General features: G+C 49.2%; 1 protein-coding gene across 1 annotated transcript in view; it reads left to right on the top strand.

The window, feature by feature from the left end:
• Myo15a (myosin XVA) overlaps positions 1-19,508 on the top strand; it is a 52,809-nt gene extending 33,301 nt beyond the window's left edge. The window contains exons 45-65 of the mRNA XM_004640294.2: positions 113-228; positions 319-437; positions 1,111-1,252; positions 1,577-1,688; positions 1,782-1,856; positions 2,382-2,560; positions 3,280-3,395; positions 3,926-3,998; positions 4,255-4,327; positions 4,573-4,646; positions 4,879-4,961; positions 6,393-6,523; positions 7,591-7,685; positions 7,915-7,992; positions 9,062-9,158; positions 10,532-10,692; positions 11,416-11,549; positions 14,853-14,986; positions 15,329-15,462; positions 17,439-17,579; positions 19,156-19,508. Of these exons, the coding sequence (XP_004640351.1) occupies positions 113-228; positions 319-437; positions 1,111-1,252; positions 1,577-1,688; positions 1,782-1,856; positions 2,382-2,560; positions 3,280-3,395; positions 3,926-3,998; positions 4,255-4,327; positions 4,573-4,646; positions 4,879-4,961; positions 6,393-6,523; positions 7,591-7,685; positions 7,915-7,992; positions 9,062-9,158; positions 10,532-10,692; positions 11,416-11,549; positions 14,853-14,986; positions 15,329-15,462; positions 17,439-17,579; positions 19,156-19,257 (2,369 nt within the window). The 3' untranslated portion in view covers positions 19,258-19,508. The remainder of the gene's footprint in view (positions 1-112; positions 229-318; positions 438-1,110; positions 1,253-1,576; positions 1,689-1,781; positions 1,857-2,381; positions 2,561-3,279; positions 3,396-3,925; positions 3,999-4,254; positions 4,328-4,572; positions 4,647-4,878; positions 4,962-6,392; positions 6,524-7,590; positions 7,686-7,914; positions 7,993-9,061; positions 9,159-10,531; positions 10,693-11,415; positions 11,550-14,852; positions 14,987-15,328; positions 15,463-17,438; positions 17,580-19,155) is intronic.
• The last annotated feature ends 2,894 nt before the right edge of the window (positions 19,509-22,402 follow it).

Here is a 22,402-nt window from a genome sequence, read left to right as displayed (position 1 = left end):
TGGATACTGGTCAGATACTTTCCTTCTGGGTGTAAGCCTCTCTCCCTGAGCTCCCTGAGATATTGGCTGGCAGGGGAGAGAAAGGGAGTCCTGAGTCAATGACCTCTCTTAGCCCAGAACCAGCTGGATACAAAGCAGCCTCTGGTAACAGAAAATGTGAAGCGGGCTGTGGTCAACACTGCCCGAGACAACTGGGAGATCTACTTCTCTCGCCTCTTCCCTGCCACGGTGCGAATCCTTACCTGCCCCTTCCCAGCTGCCCAGGGCGTTCAGGGCTAAGGCTCCAAGACCTTCATGTGCCCCTCATCCTCACTCCAGGGCAGCGTGGGAACTGGTGTGCAGATCCTAGCTGTGTCCCACATGGGCATCAAACTCCTTCGGATGGTCAAGAGCAGCCAGGAGGCCAGCCGGCAGCTGCATGTCCTGCGTGCATACAGGTGATGCACAGGCAGGTGGGAGGGACTGGCTGGAGACCAGGGCACAAACTGATGTCTTCATTGTGTCATTCTGTTCAGAGCTGCTTACCTGTGATGTACCAAGCAGTAAATATGTCCATTTTAGAATTTGGAAAACTGATGCACAGAAAGAAGTTGCTTGTCTCAAGTCACACAGGAAGGAAGTGGTTGAGCTAGGGGGCCCTCTACTCTGTCCTTCCATTCAGACTACATACCAGATCGGCCTGCCCTTCAAAGCTCACTTAGCGTGGGGTGACTGGATTGTAAGCAACCAAGTCCTGAGGCAGCTGGGAAAGAAAGCAGTACTGCGGCTGTGAGACCTTACGGGGTGCTCAGACTTACTTCCCTACAAGAAGTCTCTTTGTCTGTTCTAATATGAGAGCATGAAGAGCCTTAATAATTGGTTAGGTGAAACTTCTTTGCTTTAAAAGAGAGATCTGTGAGGGCAAAAGGGCAGAAGGTGATAGGAGATGAACAGAAACTCCAGAAGAGAATCATAGAGGGGAGGAAGGAGGTCCACTGGGTACCTTAGGAACTAGTATGGGACTGGGCTTCAGGGATGGGAAAGGGAAGAAACAGAATGAACAAGAGAGGCCAGCGAGAGCATTCCTCTGGCCATAGGATCTCACCTTCATGCCATCTTCCCATGCTCCAGCTTTGCAGACATCCTATTTGTGACCATGCCCTCGCAGAACATGTTGGAGTTCAACCTGGCCAGCGAGAAGGTCATCCTTTTCTCAGCCCGAGCTCACCAGGTCAAGACCCTAGTGGATGACTTCATTTTGGAGCTGAAGAAGGTCAGAATCCTCCCACAGATGCCCCTCACTGCCTGGCATGAAGGAGCCCAAAACAAGACTCTCTTGCCCTAGATCAATCCCAGCTGTACCTGTTTAAGAAGTGTGAATGCCTGTGTGTGCTCCAGGGCCTGTGTCCATGGGGTTCTCTGTGCCTTGGGCCTTTGCGCAGGTGGTGCCTTCTGCCTTGTACGTGCTTCCTACTCTCACCTAGGGAGCGCTCCCTTCTCTGATGTGATAGGTTGAGTGGGAAGAGCCAGGAAAGCTCAATCTCTGAGAAAAGGGTGAGGGGACAACAACATCTCATTTTGTCCCTCGCTGACCCAGGACTCTGACTATGTGGTTGCTGTGAGGAACTTCCTGCCTGAGGACCCAGCACTGCTGGCCTTCCACAAGGGTGATATCATTCACCTGCAGCCCCTTCAGCCACCTCGAGTGGGTCAGCACCATGGAATGGGGCAGCTATGTGTAGGGTGGGGGGAGGAGGGAGGCAGGGCCTTCCTGGCAGATGCTGACATGAGCTGGCCCACAGGGTACAGTGCTGGCTGTGTGGTCCGCAAAAAGGTGGTTTACTTGGAGGAGCTACAGCGCAGAGGCCCTGACTTCGGTGGGTAGCCCAAGGTGGCCTCTGAACCTAGAACTCTAAATAGGTTTCACACACTCACAATGAAGATGCATGAAGAGGGTTTCATGGTGCCCCAAAGCAGTCTTCCCTGGCTGGGTCTTATAAGGGTCATCTTGTGCATTGCAATGTCTGGTGGTAGCCATATAGTACAACCCTCTGCCTGCGAATGTGACTGAGGGGTGTCTGTGGGCCTTAGTGTTTCTAAGTTCACGACATAGGCCCTCTCTATGTCTGCATGCCCTGAGTGTTCTCAAGTGCTACTTTGCCCATCTGCTCCATCTCCCACTATGATTTTGTGGCCCATCCTCCTCCTCTACCTGAGCCTTTGTTTGCTCATCTGGATAAGGGCTGAAGGTATAGCTTAGTGGAATAGTGCTCATGTGGCAGGATTGATAGCATGTTCTCCCTTACAGAGCTTGAGGGAGGGTTCAAGGAAGTACCTGATTATCCCACTTTTTCCCAAGAAAAGACCTTCCATTTGGGCTCAACCCCATTTCTGCGTGCTAGGCTGGAGATTCGGGACAATCCATGGTCGTGTGGGCCGCTTCCCTTCTGACCTAGTGCAGCCTGCTGCTGCCCCTGACTTCCTGCAGCTACCAGTTGAGCCGAGCCGGGGCCAGGCTGCAGCTGTGGCTGCTGCTGTGGCCTCTACAGCTGCTGCACAGGAGGTGGGCCGCAGGAGAGAGGTGAGAACAGTGGTGGGACCAGGCCACAAGGGGTGAGGAAGGGTAGCCTGACTGCAATTCTAGAAGCAATCAGGTTAGCCAAAAGCATGGCCAGTCCTAGAACAGAGCCAGCCAGATGTATGACCCACAAGATAAAACCAGAGGTGATTGGAGGTGTGTCCAAGTGAGGTGGGGAAGGTTAATTGGTTGTAAACAGAGTAAAGAAGCAGGATCAGCCTTAGCCATCCAGTGGGTAAAATCAACCAGGAGTGGCACTGAGTCAGGTGAACAGGACAGGGGTGGAATCAGTGCAAATACTGGAGTAAAGGGTGGTATCAATCTTGACAAAACAGCCACCCCCATGCAGGGCAGGCCTGGCAGAGACATGGTTTAGAGGGGTAGAAAGCAGGCTCAACCCAAATGTGGTAGGTGTGGCAGGCTTAAAGGGGTGAGGCTAAGTGGATGGTGGCAGTCCAGATGCCTGGATGGGTTAATGAGTGGGCAGCTAGAGAAAGCCCAGGCTCTTGGGGCTGGGAAGATGGCTCAGTGGAATAAGTCCTTCCCTGGCAAGCGCAAGGGCCTGAGTTCAATCCCCAGTTCCACCAAAAAAAAAAAAAAGAAAGAAAAAAAAAAAAAAAAGCCTGGGCTCCATCCATGAAGACTTGCCTTCAATCATCTTTGACTGGAGGACAAAGTAGGGTATGGCCAGACAGGCCTTCCTAGCTCCCTTTTTCACACAGGGTCCCCCAGTTAGGGCCCGTTCTGCAGACCGTGGAGAGGATGCGCTTGAGTTTTCACCATACACAATGCTTGAGTTTGCCCAGAAGTATTTCCGAGACCCTCAGAGGCGGCCCCAGTGAGTAGTGGTTCCATCCCTCTTCCCTGCACCAAGAAAGACTCTTCTGAGTGTCAAACCTGCAGGTGGGGCAGGTGGGGTGGGTGCACCTGGCAGTAAGGTCTGCTCAGCCTCAGATTCTGGGTGCCTTCCTGCCTGGTAGACTAACCTGCCAGCTGGATCAAGAACATTTCCACTGGGGGCCTGCGGGTTAGCTCAGTTGTTTAAGTGCCTACTCATGCAAATGCAGTCAGGCACAGGGGACTGTGGTTCAATCCCCAGATCTACATGCCTTACCCACCCTTAAGACAGCCTGAGCCAGCCCCCCCGCCAAAAAAAATCCTTCTTAACTTTAGATTGGGCGTGGTGGCATGTGCCTATAATCCCAGCACTTGGGAGGCTGTAAACAGGAGGATCACTACAAATCCAATCTATGCAGTGAGCCCCTGTAGTAAAATATGAAGAAAAAAAAAGAACATTTCCACTTGGGAAAAGTTGTTGCTACAGACAGAGAGGCAAGACTGGTCAACAGCATCTCCTTGCTGCTGCAGGGATGGCATCAAGCCGAAATGCAAGGAGGACCGGGAGTCCAGAACATTGGAGGACATGCTTTGCTTCACCAAGGTCTCTAGGCCTGGGCCTCAGTTCCTCCATCTGTAAAATGGTGATGCAAACACACCACCCCCCCTCCACCCCAGGACAAACAAGCTTGACCTTAGGGAGATTGTCCAGCTCCTGTAGCTGAGGAGTCAGGAATCCTCCCAGGGACAGCATCTGTCCCCAATGTCAGACCTGGCTCCCCTTGAGTGACATGGGCCTAGTAGTACAATGTGGCCCTCTTCTGTCCCTCCATTGTGACAGCTGCTTCCTTCTCGTGCAGACCCCACTCCAGGAATCCCTTATTGAGCTCAGTGACAGCAGCCTCAACAAGATGGCCACAGACATGTTCCTAGGTAGGAGGGTGGGGCTCCAGCCATCACCCGGGGAAGATGCCACTGTGTGATCCCAGCTTGTCATCACTCCTCTCTGGCCCTCAGATTCTTTCCCTTTCCCAACCCAGACTTGAGACATGCTGAAGAAAATGCACCCCCTAGCTGCCTATGGCCACAGCCTCCTGGGGAGGGGTTTGATCGCTGGGTCCTTGGGGAATGGGAAGTTGGGACTTGGTTGGCCTGAGCAAGGTAGGTCTTTTCTACAGCTGTGATGAGGTTCATGGGTGATACCCCATTGAAAGGCCAGAGTGAACTGGACGTGCTGTGCACCCTCTTGAAGGTCAGTCTAAGCAATTTTGCTGAGGTTCCCTTTACTCTGTGGTTTTCTTTCCTTGTCTATCAATCAGAGTTGCAGGACATTAGAATGGGAAGCTGTTTCCATGGTCCAGAAAAATAAAGCCTGCTGTTGAAGGGTTGGGGAAGGAACACCGGGCCTATATCTAGGTGCCTAAGCTGCTTTTCTGTACCCGGTATGTTGAATGACTCCTGTGACCTGGGCTGCCCTCTTTCAGCTTTGTGAGGATCATGAGGTCATGCGAGATGAGGGTTACTGCCAAATTGTGAAGCAGATCACAGAAAACACCAGCTCCAAGCAGTGAGTCTTCTGGGCATCTCCTCAACCCCTACATTGTATCCAGGTTCCAAGAGTGGCCAGTTCAGCCCCCTACCTCCTGAGACCTATCCTCTTTTCATCCAGATTCTTAGATGCCAGAAACACCGATCAACTTGTTTAAATGAAAGAGGTAACTTATTGGTTTGGTTGGCTACAAAGTCAGTGAGATATGGCTTCAGGTAAGCTAGATCTAGGTGTCCTTAGGAATCAGGCTTTCTCCATTCTTGACTTTGCTTTCCTCTGTGTGGATATCATTCTCAAGCAGCCTCTCTCAAGATGAACAAAGTAACAGTACTGGGGAGACATTCTCCCAGTACAGCAATCCCAGGGAAAACAAAACTGATCCAGTATTTGCTGCAGGAACTCCCAAACGCAACTTTATTGCCTGGAGTTGGTCACATTCTTATCCTTGAACCAACCACACTGGCTGGAATATACAAAATGTTGACTGGTTAGACCTGGGATGTTTCTAGGCTCATATAGCCAAGGGCAAGACAAAAGGCTGTGACCACTTAGGTTATGGTTCCAATCCAGCTCTTTTTTTAAAGGATGAACTCTTTTTTATTTATTTATTTATTTATTTATTTATTTATTTTGTGTGTGTGTGGCCAGTTCAGCCCACCAGGGGGTGGGGCGGGCTGGCATGTGGTGCTGGGGATTGAACCGCGGTCCCTGTGCTTTTACTCAGCTTGTTCTAAGCAGGTGCTTTAGACCACTGAGCCATCTCACCAGCCCCCCAATCCAGCTCTTGACCTTGTGCAAATCACTCTGTTTTGTCCAGTTCTGCATCATATGCCCATTCCTAAACAAGAGACTGTGGCCAGGGGTTGGGAGTTGCAGGCCACAATGTTCTAATTAGCCAGACCTGATTCCCATGCCTAGCTCCAGACTATAGGAATGTAGTGAAGGGTAAGTAATTTGTGAAAAGAAACTCAAGTACTTTTCTGAGACACAAGAGGTGCCCATAGTTGAAACCTCCACAGCCAGAGCAGTATGATGATGAACAACTCTTTCACTCAGGCCGGGCCAGCACACTGCAGGTGCCCGGTGTGCTGTGTATGCTGCTTTTGCACAGGCTGCCTGTCCCCCGGACTTGCTGCCTCTACCCTGCATAGCCCCAGCAGGTTCCATCTTGCCAAGAAGTCTCCCCAGAGAAATGCTCTACTCAGAAAAGCCTTCAGGACCTCATCCCTATCCTTCCTTGTCTTTACCTGACTTCCCAGGCAGAATATGCTTTTGCATGGCCTCAGGATCCATCTGCCCTGCACTTACTGTCCAGGACAGGACACATGTCCTCAGAGTACAGGAGCTGCCTCGGATTTAATTCTCCAGGTCAATCCCAGGAAGCTCCTGTGGTGCCACAACCTGTGGTGCTGTGGCCTCCTGAAATGTGGCCTGTGTGTGTCCTTCCAGAGACAGCTGCCAACGAGGCTGGAGGCTGCTGTACATCATGGCTGCCTACCACAGCTGCTCTGAGGTCCTCTACCCACACCTCCTGCGCTTTCTCCAGCATGTGAGCAGGACCCCAGGAATGCCCTTCCAGGGTGAGAAGCTCATGAGTGGGGCTGTACATGTCTTGGGTGGGAATAGGGCAGGCAGCTGGTGAGAGAGAAACTCAAAACAGTCTGGCCCTTTGGGGTGCTGGGCAATGTTAACTTACTTGCCAAACATTCATGGAGTTCCCAGAGAGGTTGGTGTGCTGGGTCACTGCTTCCTGGAGGAGCTACTGGCCCCGGTGGTGAGCTCCTAGGAAGGACTCCCAGGTAGATGGAGTGGCCGGAGCAAAGGTCTAAAGATGGGAGTATGTTGCACATGGGAGAGGCAGAGAAGGAGGTGGGCAAGAAGCCAGTGTTCTGCTGGGACTCAACAAGGGTCTAAAGTGGGCCAAAGTTGGTGATATCTCCTTTTGCCTTTGAATTTTGCAGCAAGAGACTGCTTCTGAGCCTTATTTCAACATCAACCTGAGGGCCCCCTAAGAAAGAGGCTAGGAGTCCTCTAGTCACCTTATAGTGATGGCAGGCATAGTCAGGGGACCTCGCCCTTCCTGCATCTGAGTCTTTCTCTCTCTGATTCAATTAAAAACATTCCCTGACCCAGAGATAAACAGACCCAGCTCCCCAGGGAAGGGCTCCTAGATGTGAGGAAGCAGCAGAATGTGCCCCAGAACTCTTGGTCTCTCCCCAGAGCAGAATGAGGGCACTGCTGAACCTAGAGATCTGCAGCCTGATGGTGAGGTCTTTGAGTGCCTGGGGGAGACAGGGCAATTGGCAAGGGGCCCAGCTGGCAGAGGCAGAGTGTGTTACCCTAGCCACAGAGCCTATTGGGGATGAGTTCCCATCCACAGCTCAGGGTCACAGCTGTTTCTAGGCTCATATAGCCAAGGGCAAGACAAAAGGCTGTGACCACTTAGGATATGGTTCCAACCCAGAGCTTGACCTTGTGCAAATCACTGGACCTTGCTGAGCTCAGATTCCTCCATTATCAAGTAGGGAAAGAAAATACCTGTCCTATAACTTGTAGAGAGAGTATGGGGAGGCTTATGGCTGGGGGCAAGAAGAGCTCCTTTCTCTCACTGCCAGCCTTTGGCAAGGCTTGACTCCTACCCCTGTAGGGATTGCTAAGGCTTGTGAGCAGAACCTGAAGAAGACCTTGCGCTTCGGGGGACGTCTAGAGCTCCCCAGCAGCATGGAGCTTCGGGCCATGTTGGTGAGCTGGTGTGGGGCTGGGAGTTGAGGAAAGCAGGAGTCGTGGGCTTGCCCAGAGACCCCAGTGTTAGTGTGCTGCTCAGGGTTTGCAGATGGGCCCTGTGAGGGGCATAAGAGTTCCTACACATGTGTGTCCAGGACCCCTTGGCTTGGGGCCTTCCATAGCAGGGGACTATAGCTGTTTCAGATCCTAACACCCAGCTTCTTTTCCCTCTTGTTTCATCCCCCAGGCAGGTCGCAGTTCCAAAAGGCAGCTTTTCCTTCTTCCTGGGGGCCTTGAACGCCATCTAAAAATCAAAACATGCACTGTGAGTAAGAGGATAGCCCTAGTAGGCAGGCACTGTAAGAACAAGGGACATCCCAGTCTTTGGAGTCTGGGTTGAGTGAACCCCCAAGGAGCTGAAGTCCTCAGAGGCTTTCCCAAACTGCGTAAGGCAAGACATACATTTGACCTCCATATTCACAGGTTCTGTACCTACAGATTGAAAAGCATAAAAGTTACATCTGAGCCAGGCATGGTAGCACACATCTATAATCCCACAAGTCAGGAGGCTGAGGCAGGAGGACTGCCTCAGGTTTAAGGCCAGCCTGGGCTATATACAGAGACCATCTGGAAAAAAACTAAAAATAAGTTACATCTGAATTGAACATGTATCGATTTCTTATCATCATTCTCAAAACAGTACATTAAAACAACTATTTACATAGCATTGGGCCAGGGAGATAGCTCAGTGGCATAAGTGCTTGCCTGGCAAGTGCAAGGTCCCAAGTTGGATCCCTGATACTGGAAATACAAATAAGAATAAAAACAAACATACAGGGCCAGGGAGATGGCTTAGTAGAATAAGTGCTTCTCTGGCAAGTGCAAGGGGCTGAGTTCAATCCCCAGTTCCACAAAAAAAAAAAAAAAAAGAAAAAAGAAAAGAAAAGAAAAGAAACATAGCATTAGGTATCATAAGTCACCTAGACATGATTTAGTTTATTAAAGGTTAATGATAATATGAAAATACTACACAATCTTGGATCAGGAGCTTGGGTGTCCTTGAATTTTGGTGTCTGAAGGGATTTGGTGTCTCATGGATACTGAGGAGTGACTAGAATTCTCAGAAGAGCAAGCCAAGCCTCTGAGAGTTTAAGCCTCCAGCTCAGGGTCATATTGCAAAAAGAGAAAAGGGCAGAATTTGAACCTAAGGCTTAGACTCCAGAGGCTGTGCTCTCTACCTGCATGAGGAAGATTCTCTGAGACCTCAAGGATTGTGCACCTCTGTAAAGAGAAGCTGAGGAATTCCACAGTCAGCTCCTGGGGCCTGGGTGGAGCTGGGTAGGGCAGAGGTCAGGCCCAGCTGGCACAGCCTGGTCCTTCCTGCCCCACCCCAGGTGGCTCTGGATGTGGTGGAGGAGATCTGTGCCGAGATGGCTCTGACACGCCCGGAGGCCTTCAATGAATATGTGATCTTTGTTGTCACCAACCGAGGTGAGTGGCCAAGAGGATCTCTCCAGAGATGGTATTTCCAGGAGCTTCTTGTGACTGTTGTAGCAAATTATCACAAACTCAGCAGTTTACAATAACACAGATTTATTATCTTAGTTTTATCATTATCTTACAGATTTATTATCTTACAATTCTGAAAGTCAGAAGTGCTGAAATGAGAGTCTTCTGAGCTGTGCTGCTTTCAGGGCTGTGTTGCCTAGGCAGTGATGGCAAACTTTTTTGAGATTTCACTCATGCCATAGGTTTGCCACCACTGCCCTAGGGGCTTATGTTTCCTTTCCTTTTCCAGCTTCTAGAGGTTGCCATGTTTCTTGGCTCACTGCCTCTTCCTCTATCTCCAAAGCCAAAGGAGTAGTGTTTGAATCCTTTCTCTTTCTTTCCTTCCACTCCTTTGACTCTGAATCTCCTGCCTCCCTCAGTAAAACACTATGCTTAGATTGGGCCTGCTGAGATAAGCCAGGATAATCTCCCCTTCTCAAGATCCTTAATCAAATCTGCAGTCACTTTTTCCATGAAGGTGACATATTCACCAATTCTGGGGATTAGGACTGGATGTCTTTGGAGACAGTTATCAGCTGACCACAAAAACTGAACAACTTATCCAAGGTCACACAGTGGGGATATGAACGCCCCACAATCTGGCCTTTTGATGCTGAACTTCTATGACCATGCCAACTCCCTTCTTTGGTCAAACAAATGTCAGTGCAGGAAAGAAAATCTTGCAACTCTCCAAGGCTTAACCTTTGCACCTCCACCTGCACCATGTGCCCAGTTGAGGTTTCTCAAAAGGTCTGCCAAAAGGCATCCACTGGGGCTTGTGGGCTAAACCTGCTGTGCCACTTCTCTTCCCCAAGCACCTCTAAAAAGCAGCTGTACTTTCTCCAAGCATAACCTAGGGTGTCTTCCCAGGCCCAGGCAGGCCACCTTCTAAGGCTAGTAGGGAGCCTTCCATGGGAGAAGAAACATCAGTTGCACCTTTGAAAGGATTTAATTTCAGTGAAACACAAAGCACTCTGTTGCATAAATATGTTCTTTTTAAAAACAGCACTGGGGATGGAGCTCAAGCCCTTTGTACTAAGCTATATCCCCTGCCCTTTTTATTTTTTGAGTCTCATAAGATGAAAAGCTAGGTTTGAACTTGCAATCCTCCTGCTTCAGTTTCCCAAAGACAGACCTTGTAATCTGGGATTGCAAGGGTATATGCTCCCCTTTAGGGAGGAAGGTGTGTTCCAGAGTGGGGAGGTGGCTTCTTGGAGGTGACATGTTACCTGGGTGGCAGGTGGGGGTCTGTATCCTTCCTCCGCACAGGTGCCCAAGTGTCTCCCCACCCAGTGCCGGGTTCCCACTGTCTACAGGTCAGCATGTGTGCCCGCTCAGCCGCTGTGCTTACATCCTGGATGTGGCCTCAGAGATGGAACAGGTGGATGGTGGCTACATGCTCTGGTTCCGGCGCATACTCTGGGATCAGCCACTCAAGTTTGAGAATGAGCTGTATGTGACTATGCACTACAATCAGGTCAGTGCATGCACGTAGGCCATCTGCCACTCTGGGACCTTGTGGGTTTCCGGGGGCCTGTGAGGTCAGTTGCCACAGTCTGTTTTTGTGGAACAGATTCTGAAGCTTCAGCAATTCCATGCTCAGAATACTTAGCTGTTGTGGCCACATGGTGTCCCTGTTAAAGCTGGGCCTTGGTTCTGAGACCCCAGGGGAGAGGAGTGTGTACAACCAAAAACTTTGTAAAAATCTTCAAGTCCTGCCTCAGGTCTGTGGGTCAGAATCTCAGTGGTGCAGCCCACTGAGATTGTAATGAGCCCCTCCGTGATTCTGGAGCAAGCTGCATTTTTGAGAAACACAGACCTCATGGACACTTGTGATTACCACAGTCATGATACTCTGCTTTTATTCTTATTATTACCTTTGGGGAGGGGGTACTGGACATGGATCCTAGGTCCCTCTACATACTAGGCAAGTGCTGTACCACTGACCTGCAATCTTGGCCCTGATGCTCTGCTTTTAAACAACCCAAACTCTTCATATTACTGTGGAGATTCCACTGTAGGTCTGAGGCCACGGCCCTCATAGCTTCCCCCCCACCCCCACCACATGCCTCTGTCACTCCCTGAAGCCACCCCCAGAAGTAGATAGGACTGGACTTCTAAATGCCTGTCTCCATGGCCCTTGCAGATAAATGCCTGAATGTGCCTGCCAAACAGCCCTTCACATGATCCCTCCCTGTAGGTGCTGCCTGACTACCTGAAGGGCCTCTTCAGTAGCATGCCAGCCAGTCGGCCCAGTGAACAACAGTTGCAGCAGGTGTCCAAGCTGGCCTCACTGCAGCACCGTGCCAGGGACCACCTCTACTTGCCCAGCATGTGAGCACCTACCCGGCTGCCTCCCTCTGTGGGCAGGAAGTGGGAATGGTATCTCAGCCCAACCCACTGTGCTCAGAGCTGCCACTGCCCATCCCAGCCTCCAGGATTCCCCTCTTGCAGTGAGAGAGCTATCTGGGAAAGGGTTGTCTCTCTCTTGGGCCTGAAGTTTTATAGTGCACTATAGGAGCTAGGACCTGGACTTCCTTCTTTGACAAGTTGCTTCTGGCTGGTATTCATAGTGCAGAGCAAAGAAGCTGAGAGAGTGAGAGAGTCCTTTTTTTTTTTTTTTTTTTTAATGTACTTGGTAGAGGGTCTCACTATGCAGCTCAGACTCATAGTGATCCTGCTGTTTTCAGCCTCCCCAGCGCTGGGATTACAGGTGTACGCCACCATGCCCAGTCTCATTGGCTGGTTCAGTGTGCCCAGTGGCAGGGCTGGCGCAGCATGTGGTACAGATTGAACCCGTCCCTGTGCTTGCCTAAGCAGGCGCTTAGTCCGATGAGCTATCTTGCCAGCCCTGAGAGATTCCATTTAATGAAAATTTCAGGACACACAGACCTTGTAGCCCACGAAACAGGCATGGATATGCAGATTTAGCCACAAAAACATTCACTGCAGCATTACTGACAACAGCAAAAGATTGAAAGAAACCTTCATATCCAATAACAGAGGATTCACTAAATAAGCTGATGTCTCAAAGATGTGATCAGTGCTCAGAGTATAAATCAGTCTCAGGGGCTAGTGATGTCTTTAGTAGTACAGTACCTACTGGTAAGCACAAGGACCTGAGTTTGTACCTGAGTTTGATTCTTGGTACCAAAAAAAATCAGTCTCTGGACTTTTTCTTTACTTGAAAATAGGATCCCAGGCTGGTGAGATAGCTAGGCAAGCTTAGGGAAAACGGTTAGATCTCAGGCATTACATGCCTCCCCAGCCCACCCCCAGGGCAGGCTTTGCCAATCACAAAAAAAAAAAAAAAAAAAAAAGGTTCTCAAGGCTAGGGATGTATCTCAATGGTAAGAGTGACTGACTAGCATGCATGAGACCTCGGTTTTAATACCTAACACTACTACACACACACACACACACACACACACACACACACACACACACACACGAAGGGGGGGAAGAAAGGGAAAGAACAAATAAGATCCTAAAATACTTGTGTTTATATTTACCCTATTCAAAATTGAAACTGAAACTGAAGGGCCAGCCAAAGAGCTCAGCAGATTAAAATGCCTGCAAGCAGGTGCAGGGGCCAGGGGTTCAATCCCTGGGCCTGCCATGCTGGCCCCACCCCCGGAGCACGCTGAGACAGTAATTGAGACTGGGTATGGTGTTGTGTGCCTGTAATCTCAGCTCCTGGGAGGCTGTAAACAGGCGGATCACTACAAGTCCTATTTAGTAGTGAGACCCTGAATACCCTGTAGACCCTTCCCTAAAATACAAAGAAAAAAAAAAAAAATAAGAATGAGCCAGGTGTGGTGTTATATGCCTGTAATCCCAGTACTCAGGAGGCTGAGACAGGAGTATCACCGCTAGTTTGAGGCCATCCTGTGCTACATAACTAGCTCAAGGTTATCCTGAACCACATAGTGAGACTTTGTCTCAAAAATAAATAAATAAATAAACCTACTACATGTTTTACATAAATAACATTTTATGAAAGAATATCTATTGAAAATCAGTGAAAAGAGCAGCTGCATCACACTGTAAAGCTGCTTCCTGTCTGAGTTAGTAGGATAGAGCTGGATTTGTAGATCTGATCAGGCAATTACCATCTTGCCTATCTTGCACCTAGTTACATAGCCTCAGAGAAAAGTCTGTGGTACAATTCCAAGGGAGTAAGAGAGAATGAGGCAAAAGACATGTTACTATTATGAAAATGTTTCTGACCTCCCAGACCCTTTTATCATGGTTTTTGAGATAGTGTTTTACTATATAGTTCAGACTGGCCTCAAAACTGTGGCAAACATCCTGCTTCAGTCTCTCAAGCACTGGGATTATAGATGTGCACCCCCATTCCCAGCTCAGACCTCCCAGACTCTTGACTACACTCTGAGAATGCCTGGTGTAAACCATAGGAAAATGAACTGGGTGTGGTGGTGCTCCCTATATCCCCAGCACGCGGGAGGCTGAGGCAAGAGGATTGCCATGAATTTAAGACCAGCCTAAGCTATACAGTGAGTGCAAGGCCAGCCTGAACTACATAGAGGGACCCTGTCTCAAAAAAACAAAAAGTAATCTTTCTGCTTCTGCCTCCCTCATAGTTGGGACTACAGGTATAAACTACCACACCTGCTGGGTTTTTACTTTTTATGAGGCATTCTACATATGTATCATTTAAACTATTTTGCCCAACTATTCTTTAAAAACAAACACTTTCACAGACGAGGACACTGAGGTTTACTGAAGCTAGTTGCAGGGGGCATGACACAAAGGTTGGGGAATGGCTTCAGATGCCAGGCTTTTTAAAAAATTATTTTTTCTCCTTTTTTAGGGGGTGGAGGTACTGGGAATTGAACTCTGGGCCTCACACCTGCTATGCATGCACTCTATCACTGAGCCATATCCCTAGCATCTTAGTGCCAGGCTCTTAATCCAGCAATACAAAGGCAGAGAGATGCTACCAGGGAGCGCTGTGGGGGAGGGGGATCCCCAATTTTCTTTCAGCAGTCTTCCCACTGGAGTTGGAATGGGCTAGGATTGCTGTTGGTATTTTACATGTCCTTAGGAGTAAAGGAGTTGGCCTGAGAGAACCAGCATTTGTGTGTGTGTGTGTGTGTGTGTGTGTTGGGGGGGGGGTTCCAGAGCAGAAAGCAAGGTGTCCTGGCTGATGGCCCCTAGGACTTGGTTCAAAGACCCAGCCTCCCCTGACCCATCCTCTAACCAGCTTCCTGGTGCTGCTTTGCCTGCTTTGATGTTTCTCCCAGCCCTGTGCCTTGTCCCCTTCCAGCTTGGGCTTCTCCTTGGAGGCAGGAGCTACAAAAGACAAACCCATGTTGGGTTCAAGTCTTATTCTCCACACACTCAGTCGCTGTGTGGTCCTGGACTCTGGTGAACTTCTCAGTTCCTTCACCTGCAAACAGTGGTCGTAAGGAAACTGGCTGGCCCTGGCAGTGACTAAGCGCCTGATGTGTACCAAGGCACCATGGGATCCTTGGTGCCCCTCTATTGCCCCTTAATGTACTGCAGTATTTACTTTTCCAAGAAGGTGCATCATCATGTCAGCTTTGCATTATGCCTGCTGCACAATGGGGATTGAATGGTGGGTGCTCAGAACTTTGTCTCCTCCACACATAGGCGGGAGGTCCAGGAGTACATTCCGGCCCAGCTGTACCGCACTATGGCTGGCTCTGCCTGGCTCAACCTGATTGGCCAGCACAGGCAGCAGACGCAGGCGCTCAGCCCTCACCAGGCCCGTGCCCAATTCCTGGGTAAGAACCAGGGATGGGACACACAGCTGGGAAAATCATCATGGGGGGGCACACTGGAAGAGGAGGCAGAACCATCTCTTTCTTTGTACAAAGGCGTTTTCAGTGCCAGCTGAGCTTCTCACTTGCTTTGAGAGAAGACGTTTTAACATTTTTCCCAAAGGCATCACCTGGGCTGGGGGTGACTGAGTACATACAAAGAGTAGAAAATAAAGAAAAGCCTGAACCAAAAGGAGAGGGGGAGAGAGGGGTGGGGGGACAGAGGGGTGGAGGAGAGGAAAGCTGAGGATCATGGGTGTCATAGATGTACTGGCTAACTTGATAATGCCCCTCTCCCTGTTGCAGGCCTCCTCAGTGCCTTTCCTATGTTTGGCTCCTCTTTCTTCTTCATCCAGAGCTGCAGCAACATTGCTGTGCCAGCCCCCTGCATCCTAGCTGTCAACCACAATGGTCTCAACTTCCTCAGCACCGAGACCCATGTGAGTGGCCTCAGTTTGGCTGTGCCAATATATCCCAGTCCTTTGGCCTGCCACTTCCTTCCAGGGGCCAACATCACCAACCGTGGAAGATGGATTCTACCACTTAACACCTGGATGATCTCTACCAAGTGTCTTTTCCCTTCTCAGAGCCTCACTTTCCCATCTAGAAAATGGTAATAATGGTAGAATCCACCTCATAGGGCTGATTTTAAGGTGACATGGGGCAAAACATATGCTAAACCTTCAAATAGTGGATTGGTCTGCTCAGGCTGCCGTGACAAAATGCCACAGACTCCATAGTTTATGCAACACAGGTTTCTTTTCTCATCGTTATGGAAGTTGAAAATTATAGACCAAGCTATCAGTGGGTCTGGTCTTTTCCTTGGCTTCTAGATAGCCACTTTTTCACTGTGTCCTCATGTGGCCTTTTCTCTGTGTGTACATTCCTGGCATCTCTGTGTATGTCAGGTTCCTCTTATAAGGACACCACTCAGGACAAGCCCAATAGCTCAGCAGATTAAAATGCCTGCTTAAACAGGCATAGGGACTGGGGTTCAATCCCTGGCGCGCTATGCTGGCCCTGCCACCAGGCTGTGCCGAGACAGTGACTGAGACTGAGCGTGGTGTCACACACCTGTAATCCCAGTGCTTCGGAGGCTGAAAACAGGAGGATCACCGAGTCCGATCTGTGTAGTGAGACCCTGTATGGTCCCTGTACTTAAATATATAATAATATATTGTGCCCAATTAGGGGCCACTCTGACAGCCTTGTTCTAACTGAATCACCTCTTTGTTGTCTGTGGTGCTGGGGATGCAACCCCAGGCATCAAACATGCTAGACAGGCATTGTACCACTGAGACAAATTCCTGGCCCCCTAATCTCCTCTTTAAAGGCCCTATCAAAAAATAAATTAAAAAATAAATAAATACAAATAAAGGCCCTATTTCCAAATATAGCCATATTCAAGGTACTGGGGCCTAGGATTCCACATAGGAATTTTCAGGGGACACAATTCATCCCATCACAAATAGAATCTCTTACCTTCTTAGTTTCTGGATGAGGGTTCTATGTGGCGATGGTGGGGGGTGGTGAAGGGGACTTAAGGAAACACTAGAGTAAGCATGTGGGGCAGGGAAGTGGTAGCGACAATACAAGCTGCATTATAATGCAAGCTGTCAATGTGGGTAGCTGCAGGTGGTCGGTCCAGTTGGGGACCCAGGACAGCACAGAGCAGTGATGATGAATCCTATAGAGGCTTCAGTGATAACACACATCCTGCTGTGGCATGCATGCGATAGGTTCTCCACCACTGGCATAGTGCATGCCCTTCTCTCCTGAGGTAGGGAGCCAGGGTGTCTACCACCACTCCCCGACCATCATCGGTCAAGGGCTTCTTTCTGCACCATTACCTCAGCATCACTCTAGCTTTCCTGTGTGTGATTTGTTTCTTCCTTGGGCTAGAAATAAAGCCGCACACAAAAGAGCACAGATGTTCATGGAAGGAGCTCTGATGCGCAGGTCAGGACACCAACAGGTGTATACCCCTGTATCCCAAGCAGCATGAACCATGCCTGGCAAACTGTAGGTACAGCATTAGCATTAGTTGAATCTCAGGTGAAGACACTGACACCCAAGGTAGAATGACTGGCTCAGAGTCACACAGCAAGTCACTATGGAATGGATACTTGAAATGGGCTTTCCTGCTCTCTGGTCTCATCTGAAGGAGAAGGTTTGGCATGGTTAAGACTATCGCTAGGGCCGGGGAGATGGCTCAGTAGAATGAGTGCTTCCCTGGCACGCGCAAGAGTCTGAGTTCAATCCCTGGTTCTGCAAAAAAAAAAAAAAAAAAAAAAGAGAGAGAGAGAGAGAGAGAGAGAGAGAGAGAGAAGAACTACATTCCGCCAAAAAAAAAAAAAAAAAAAAAAAAGACTATCCCCACCCACACGTCTGTCTGGCTTCTCTCCCCCACTCCCAGGAACTGATAGTGAAGTTCCCTCTGAAGGAGATCCAGTCTACACGGACCCAGCGACCCACTGCCAATTCCAGCTATCCCTATGTGGAGATTGCACTGGGGGATGTGGTGGCCCAGCGCACCATGCAGCTGCAGCTGGAGCAGGTGAGCCCAGGCGCTTTCTCCCAATTCTATTTATGAGTCTGTTCACTAATTCTATTCATGAGCCTTGCTCTGGGGAGCCAATCAAGTGCTCGATGTACCCCCTAAAAAATCCAACCTAGTGAAGCACAGAACTGCAAGTCATTATGGTGTTCCAGCAAGGTCACTTGGTAACGTGGCCATAGGAAAGGGCTCAGATCATTTACAGAATAGCAATGATGGGACATTGATGGGACAGTGGGGAGACACAACCAGAGGAAGGGATGTCTTGAAGCTCTCTGAATGTTAACTGAGAATCTGGGGCTTTTTCTTGAGAAGCTATAGAAAGTTGTGAGTGAGCAGGAACATAGGTTTTACAAAACTGACTGGGCCTGAGGCCAGGTTTGACTGTGGCGTCTAGGATTGCAGCTGGGGGAAGTGGTAAACTGAGACCAACCTGCTTTGTGCCTTCTCAACTATGACTGCCCCTTAAAAAAGCAGATAGTAGCCGAGGAGATGGCTCAGTAGAATAAGTGCTTTCCTGGCAAGCACAAGGGCCTGAGTTCAATCCCCGGTTCCACCAAAAAAAACCCAAACAAAACAAAAAGCAGATAATAGATAAGGTAGCCCGCAGGGCTGGTCATAGCTAAGCCTCACAAAGAACACTGCAGTGTAGTGTATGACCTCAGGCCTCTTACCACCCAAATTCAAACCCTGTGCCTGCAGGGGCAAGGTATGTGACGTTTCATAGCTCTGGACCTGTTTCCTTACTTGCATAATGATGTCATAGTGCTATCTCAAAGGGACACTGCAGGGATTAAACATAAAGCCCTCAAAAGGAAGCCTGGCACAGTCAGCACCCAGAAGTGCAGCTGGCACCATTTTCCCATCGAAACCAGCTTCTGTTACCCTAGGAAATCCCCGAAGGACTTCCTACACTAGCTTCGGTATGTGAGCCACACTCACAGATCAATTTTCTGAAATTCCTTAGTACCTTCCTTCCCCACGCTGCTACAGCTGGGAAGCAGGCTCAGCTGACGTGATTGAGATTCCTTCAGGCCTGGGTCACTCCCTGTTCTAGACTGTGGTTCCCAGGAGTAACCATGGCAGCACATAGCCAGATACTTAGCATTTATTGATTGGACTAACTTTGGGAGATTTTCTGGGGGTGAAATCCGAGAATTCAAGAGTTAGGATCACTGTTCATGGATTAATATTTTTAAAAATCTAAACGATGTACACGCATTGAATGGCATTGAATCCTTTTTCCAGCCCTGTGAGGCAAGGCCAGGTAAACTGAGACCCAACAGATGGGGCTGGTGAATCTCTGAGAAGGGAAGTAACTGGCCTCCAATCACATAGTGTAGTCACAGCAGGTCCTTGGTTGCTTGCCCCTTCTGGCCTGAAGCCCACCATTCTGCCTTTCCTCTCTTCATGCTCCTCCACACACCCTGTGGGGTTCTGGTGGGGAGTATGAAGGATCCTGTTCAGACAGTGCTCTCCACCTCTCTCCCACCTATGTCTCCATTCTGCACATCCCAGCAAGGGTAAGAGGGGGGAGGAGTGAGGTGAGCATGGACTGTCACTTTGTCCCCTGCAGTGTCTGGAGTTATGTCGTGTGGTGGCTGTGCATGTGGAGAACCTACTCAGTGCCCGGGAGAAGCGGCTCACACTACCCCCCAGTGAGATTACCCTACTGTGACCTGGCTCCAAGCCCTCCAGATGCTTTCTGCCAGAAGACTCAGTGTGTGGCTTCAGGAAAGCCACTGTACCTCTTTTTAAGTCAGTGACCCCAGGAAGGGCCAAAACCCTGGAAGAAATCACAGGAGGAAGAGCAACCCACGAACCCCCAAGAGTACTGACCCAGAGTTGGGACAGAGTCACAGCCTGCAGACTTGGGCCAGACAGCCAAAGAAAACTGTCAAAGAAAAAAGAAAACAAAGAAACTGTCAAAGGCTGGTGTGTAGTACAGGGAATAGTGGGCCTCCTGCAGGGTGCCTTCTACAGACCTTGCTTCTGAGGCACATGTGGTGAAGCCCCATGTCAGCCTGCCTTTGGTTTGTTCAGGGCCTGATGTTTGAATCTATACCAGCTTCATCTTCCAGCCTACCCTATGTCCTCTTCAGGTGTGTCCCACTGTGTGCTGCCTTTCAACTTGGACCTATGACTCTTCATCATTTCTGTACCTGGTAGCCACTTCTCCATGTAGCTGCTAAGTAGCTAGACGAGTCAAGGCAGGAGGCAGAGCTGTGCCCCACTATTTATGATTAGCACTTAACAGACAGAATTTGTTCTCCCTGTAGTGTCTATTCCTCTAATCTGAAATTCATGGGTAGCTCCAACGCCATGCGTTGGATGCTGCTGGATGGGCCACACAAGATTCAAGAGTGGTATATTGGAAAAAGAGAAGTTTAGGAAAGAGCTTCCCAGAAAATGGCATACTACAGTTGATGACTAAGGGTTTAAGAACAAATGGAGAGAAATAAATATTCCAAACAGAAAACTGTGTTTGCTCTTTGCTGTATCCCCTGAAGCTTTGGATTTTTGCCTAACAACAGGTTAGACACTTAAAAAATATTTGTCATGTGCGTGAAAGAATGTATGAATATGGATGGAAAGTGCAGAGTGCTGGGAACCTTGGAATTACCAGGTATGGATAGTAGGTGGGGACACAAGTTCAGGAGCAATGCCATCAGAAAAAGAATTTATTTACTCATTCAGCCATTCAATGCCCATTAAGTATAATGCCAGGCACCTGGAGCTGCTTTTGGTCAAGTGACTACAAGCCAGTGTTCTAGGCTGGTGATGAGAAACTCGCTCATGTGGGGGCCCTGAGACTAAACAAGTTGTCAGGAAGGAATAGGCTGTGGCTTATCAGGCTACATTATGGATTTAGGTCTTTCTCTCAATTATGAGGTCCTCTGGAAGTTTTGCCAGTGGAGGACAGGGGTATGGCAACCTCCTCAGAACTGTACTTTGAGGGGCTGGCGAGATGGCTCAGTGGTCTAAAGCACCTACTTAGAACAAGCTTAGCAAAGCAAAGGGACCACGGTTCAATCCCCCAGCACCACATGCCAGCCAGGGCCGCCCCCGGTGGGCTGAGCTGGCCACACACACACACACACACACACACAAATAATTAAAAAAAAAAAAAGAACTGTACTTTGAAAAATCCTTCCTACTGCAAGGGCACAGAGTGACTGTGAGTGGCAAGACCAGCAGAGGCTGCTGCAGGCTCTAGGAGGTTGGGAAGCTCTGTGGCATTGTTCTTCATAGTGGTGGCCCGGGTGGGGGAAAAGTAATAATGTAGGAGGGATTTAGGAGGTCAATCCTGTGGGGCAGGGAGTAACAAGTGGGACCATCCTGGGAAGAACTCTTGACTCAAGGTCCTGACAGTTGCGCTTGAACCAACTACTGCCTTGGCTTGGCTTCCCCAGCATGTTCCCCCAGCACATGTTTGGTGAGAAGGCAGTAACCATAGACTTTCTATTATCAATTAAGTAACTACTGCCACCCAGATGTGGTAGTGCATGTCTGCAATCCCAACACCTGGGAGGCTGAGGGAAAGGGATCACTGTGGAAGATCACCTGTGTGACTCTCCTTGAAAGAAGAGCAGTTGTCCCCATTTTGGCTGTGCCTGACCCTATATCCATGTGTTAATAGGTACAGAGCTGGCTACGGCTTTTCCTTATCCTTTCAATTGGCTTTAAGCAGTGCATATTGGTCTAGCAGAGGTGCTGGTGGTAGTCTTTGAAGATGGCATCACACATGTTTCCCTGATAACCCACACCTACTGCTCCTTAATATGAACCAGGTCAAGACAGGATGAAGAGCCAGTGCTCCACACTGTCGGCTGGGATCGAGCCTCGAGATAGAGGCTGACTTCCTGAGACTTTAAAGATTACACATCAGAGCTGAAGCACAAGGCCCCAAAACATTAGATACTATCTCAATAGTATAATGCAAATCACTTTCTGTATATCCTTCTCTGCAATATCGCAGAGGTAAATACAGACCTCTTAGCTAGCCCAGCTCACAGTACTCACCTACTTCCGGCAACTCTCAGTCATTCATCCTCAAGCCACTCCTCCTTCATGACTCAATAAAACCCGGGTTCGGCCCTGGGTCGAGGCCTTTGTTCCAGATAGCCATCACTACTGCTGGACTTAGGACCCCTTAGCTCCCCATAATTATAAATATGCTTTAATATCTTTATTTTTGCTGTGGGTTGCACTGGGAATAGCAGATTGGAATTAACTTGATGGGATTCCAATAACATATCTTTGGGATTACAAATATAAACTTCTTGGATCAAGACAAGGACCAAAAAGGGACCACTACAGGTTGCCATGAGTTCAAGGCCAACCTGGACCACACAGTGAGTTAAACACCAGTCTAAACTACATGGCAGGGCCAGGGAGATAAGCTCAGTGGCATAAGCACCTGACTGCCAAATGCAGGATTGCAAGCTCAATTCCTGTTACCAAAGGGGGGCGGGGGACTACACGGCAAGACCCTGTTTCAAAAAAAAAAAAAAAAAAAAAAGCAACCATTGGGCTGGGGAGATAGTTCAGCAGTCTTAAGTGCCTGCCTGGCAAGGGCAAGGACCTGGGTTCAATCCCCGATGAACTGAAACAGGGGCCACTGAAACAGGGCATGGTGGTGCACACCTGTAATCCCAGCACCGGGGAGGCTGAGATAGGAAGATCACTTGAGTCTGAGCTTCATACTGAGACCCTGTACCAAATTTTTTTTTTTTTTTTCTTTGTGGTACTAGGAATCAAACTTAGGACCTTGAACTTGCCAGGCAAGCACTTATTCCACTGAGCTATCTCCCCGGCTAATA

Source organism: Octodon degus, unplaced genomic scaffold (assembly GCF_000260255.1).
Source record: "Octodon degus isolate 3935 unplaced genomic scaffold, OctDeg1.0 scaffold00122, whole genome shotgun sequence".
Lineage (NCBI taxonomy): Eukaryota > Metazoa > Chordata > Mammalia > Rodentia > Octodontidae > Octodon > Octodon degus.
Note: the sequence above shows the minus strand (reverse complement) of the source record. Positions and strands in the feature narration are given on the sequence as shown.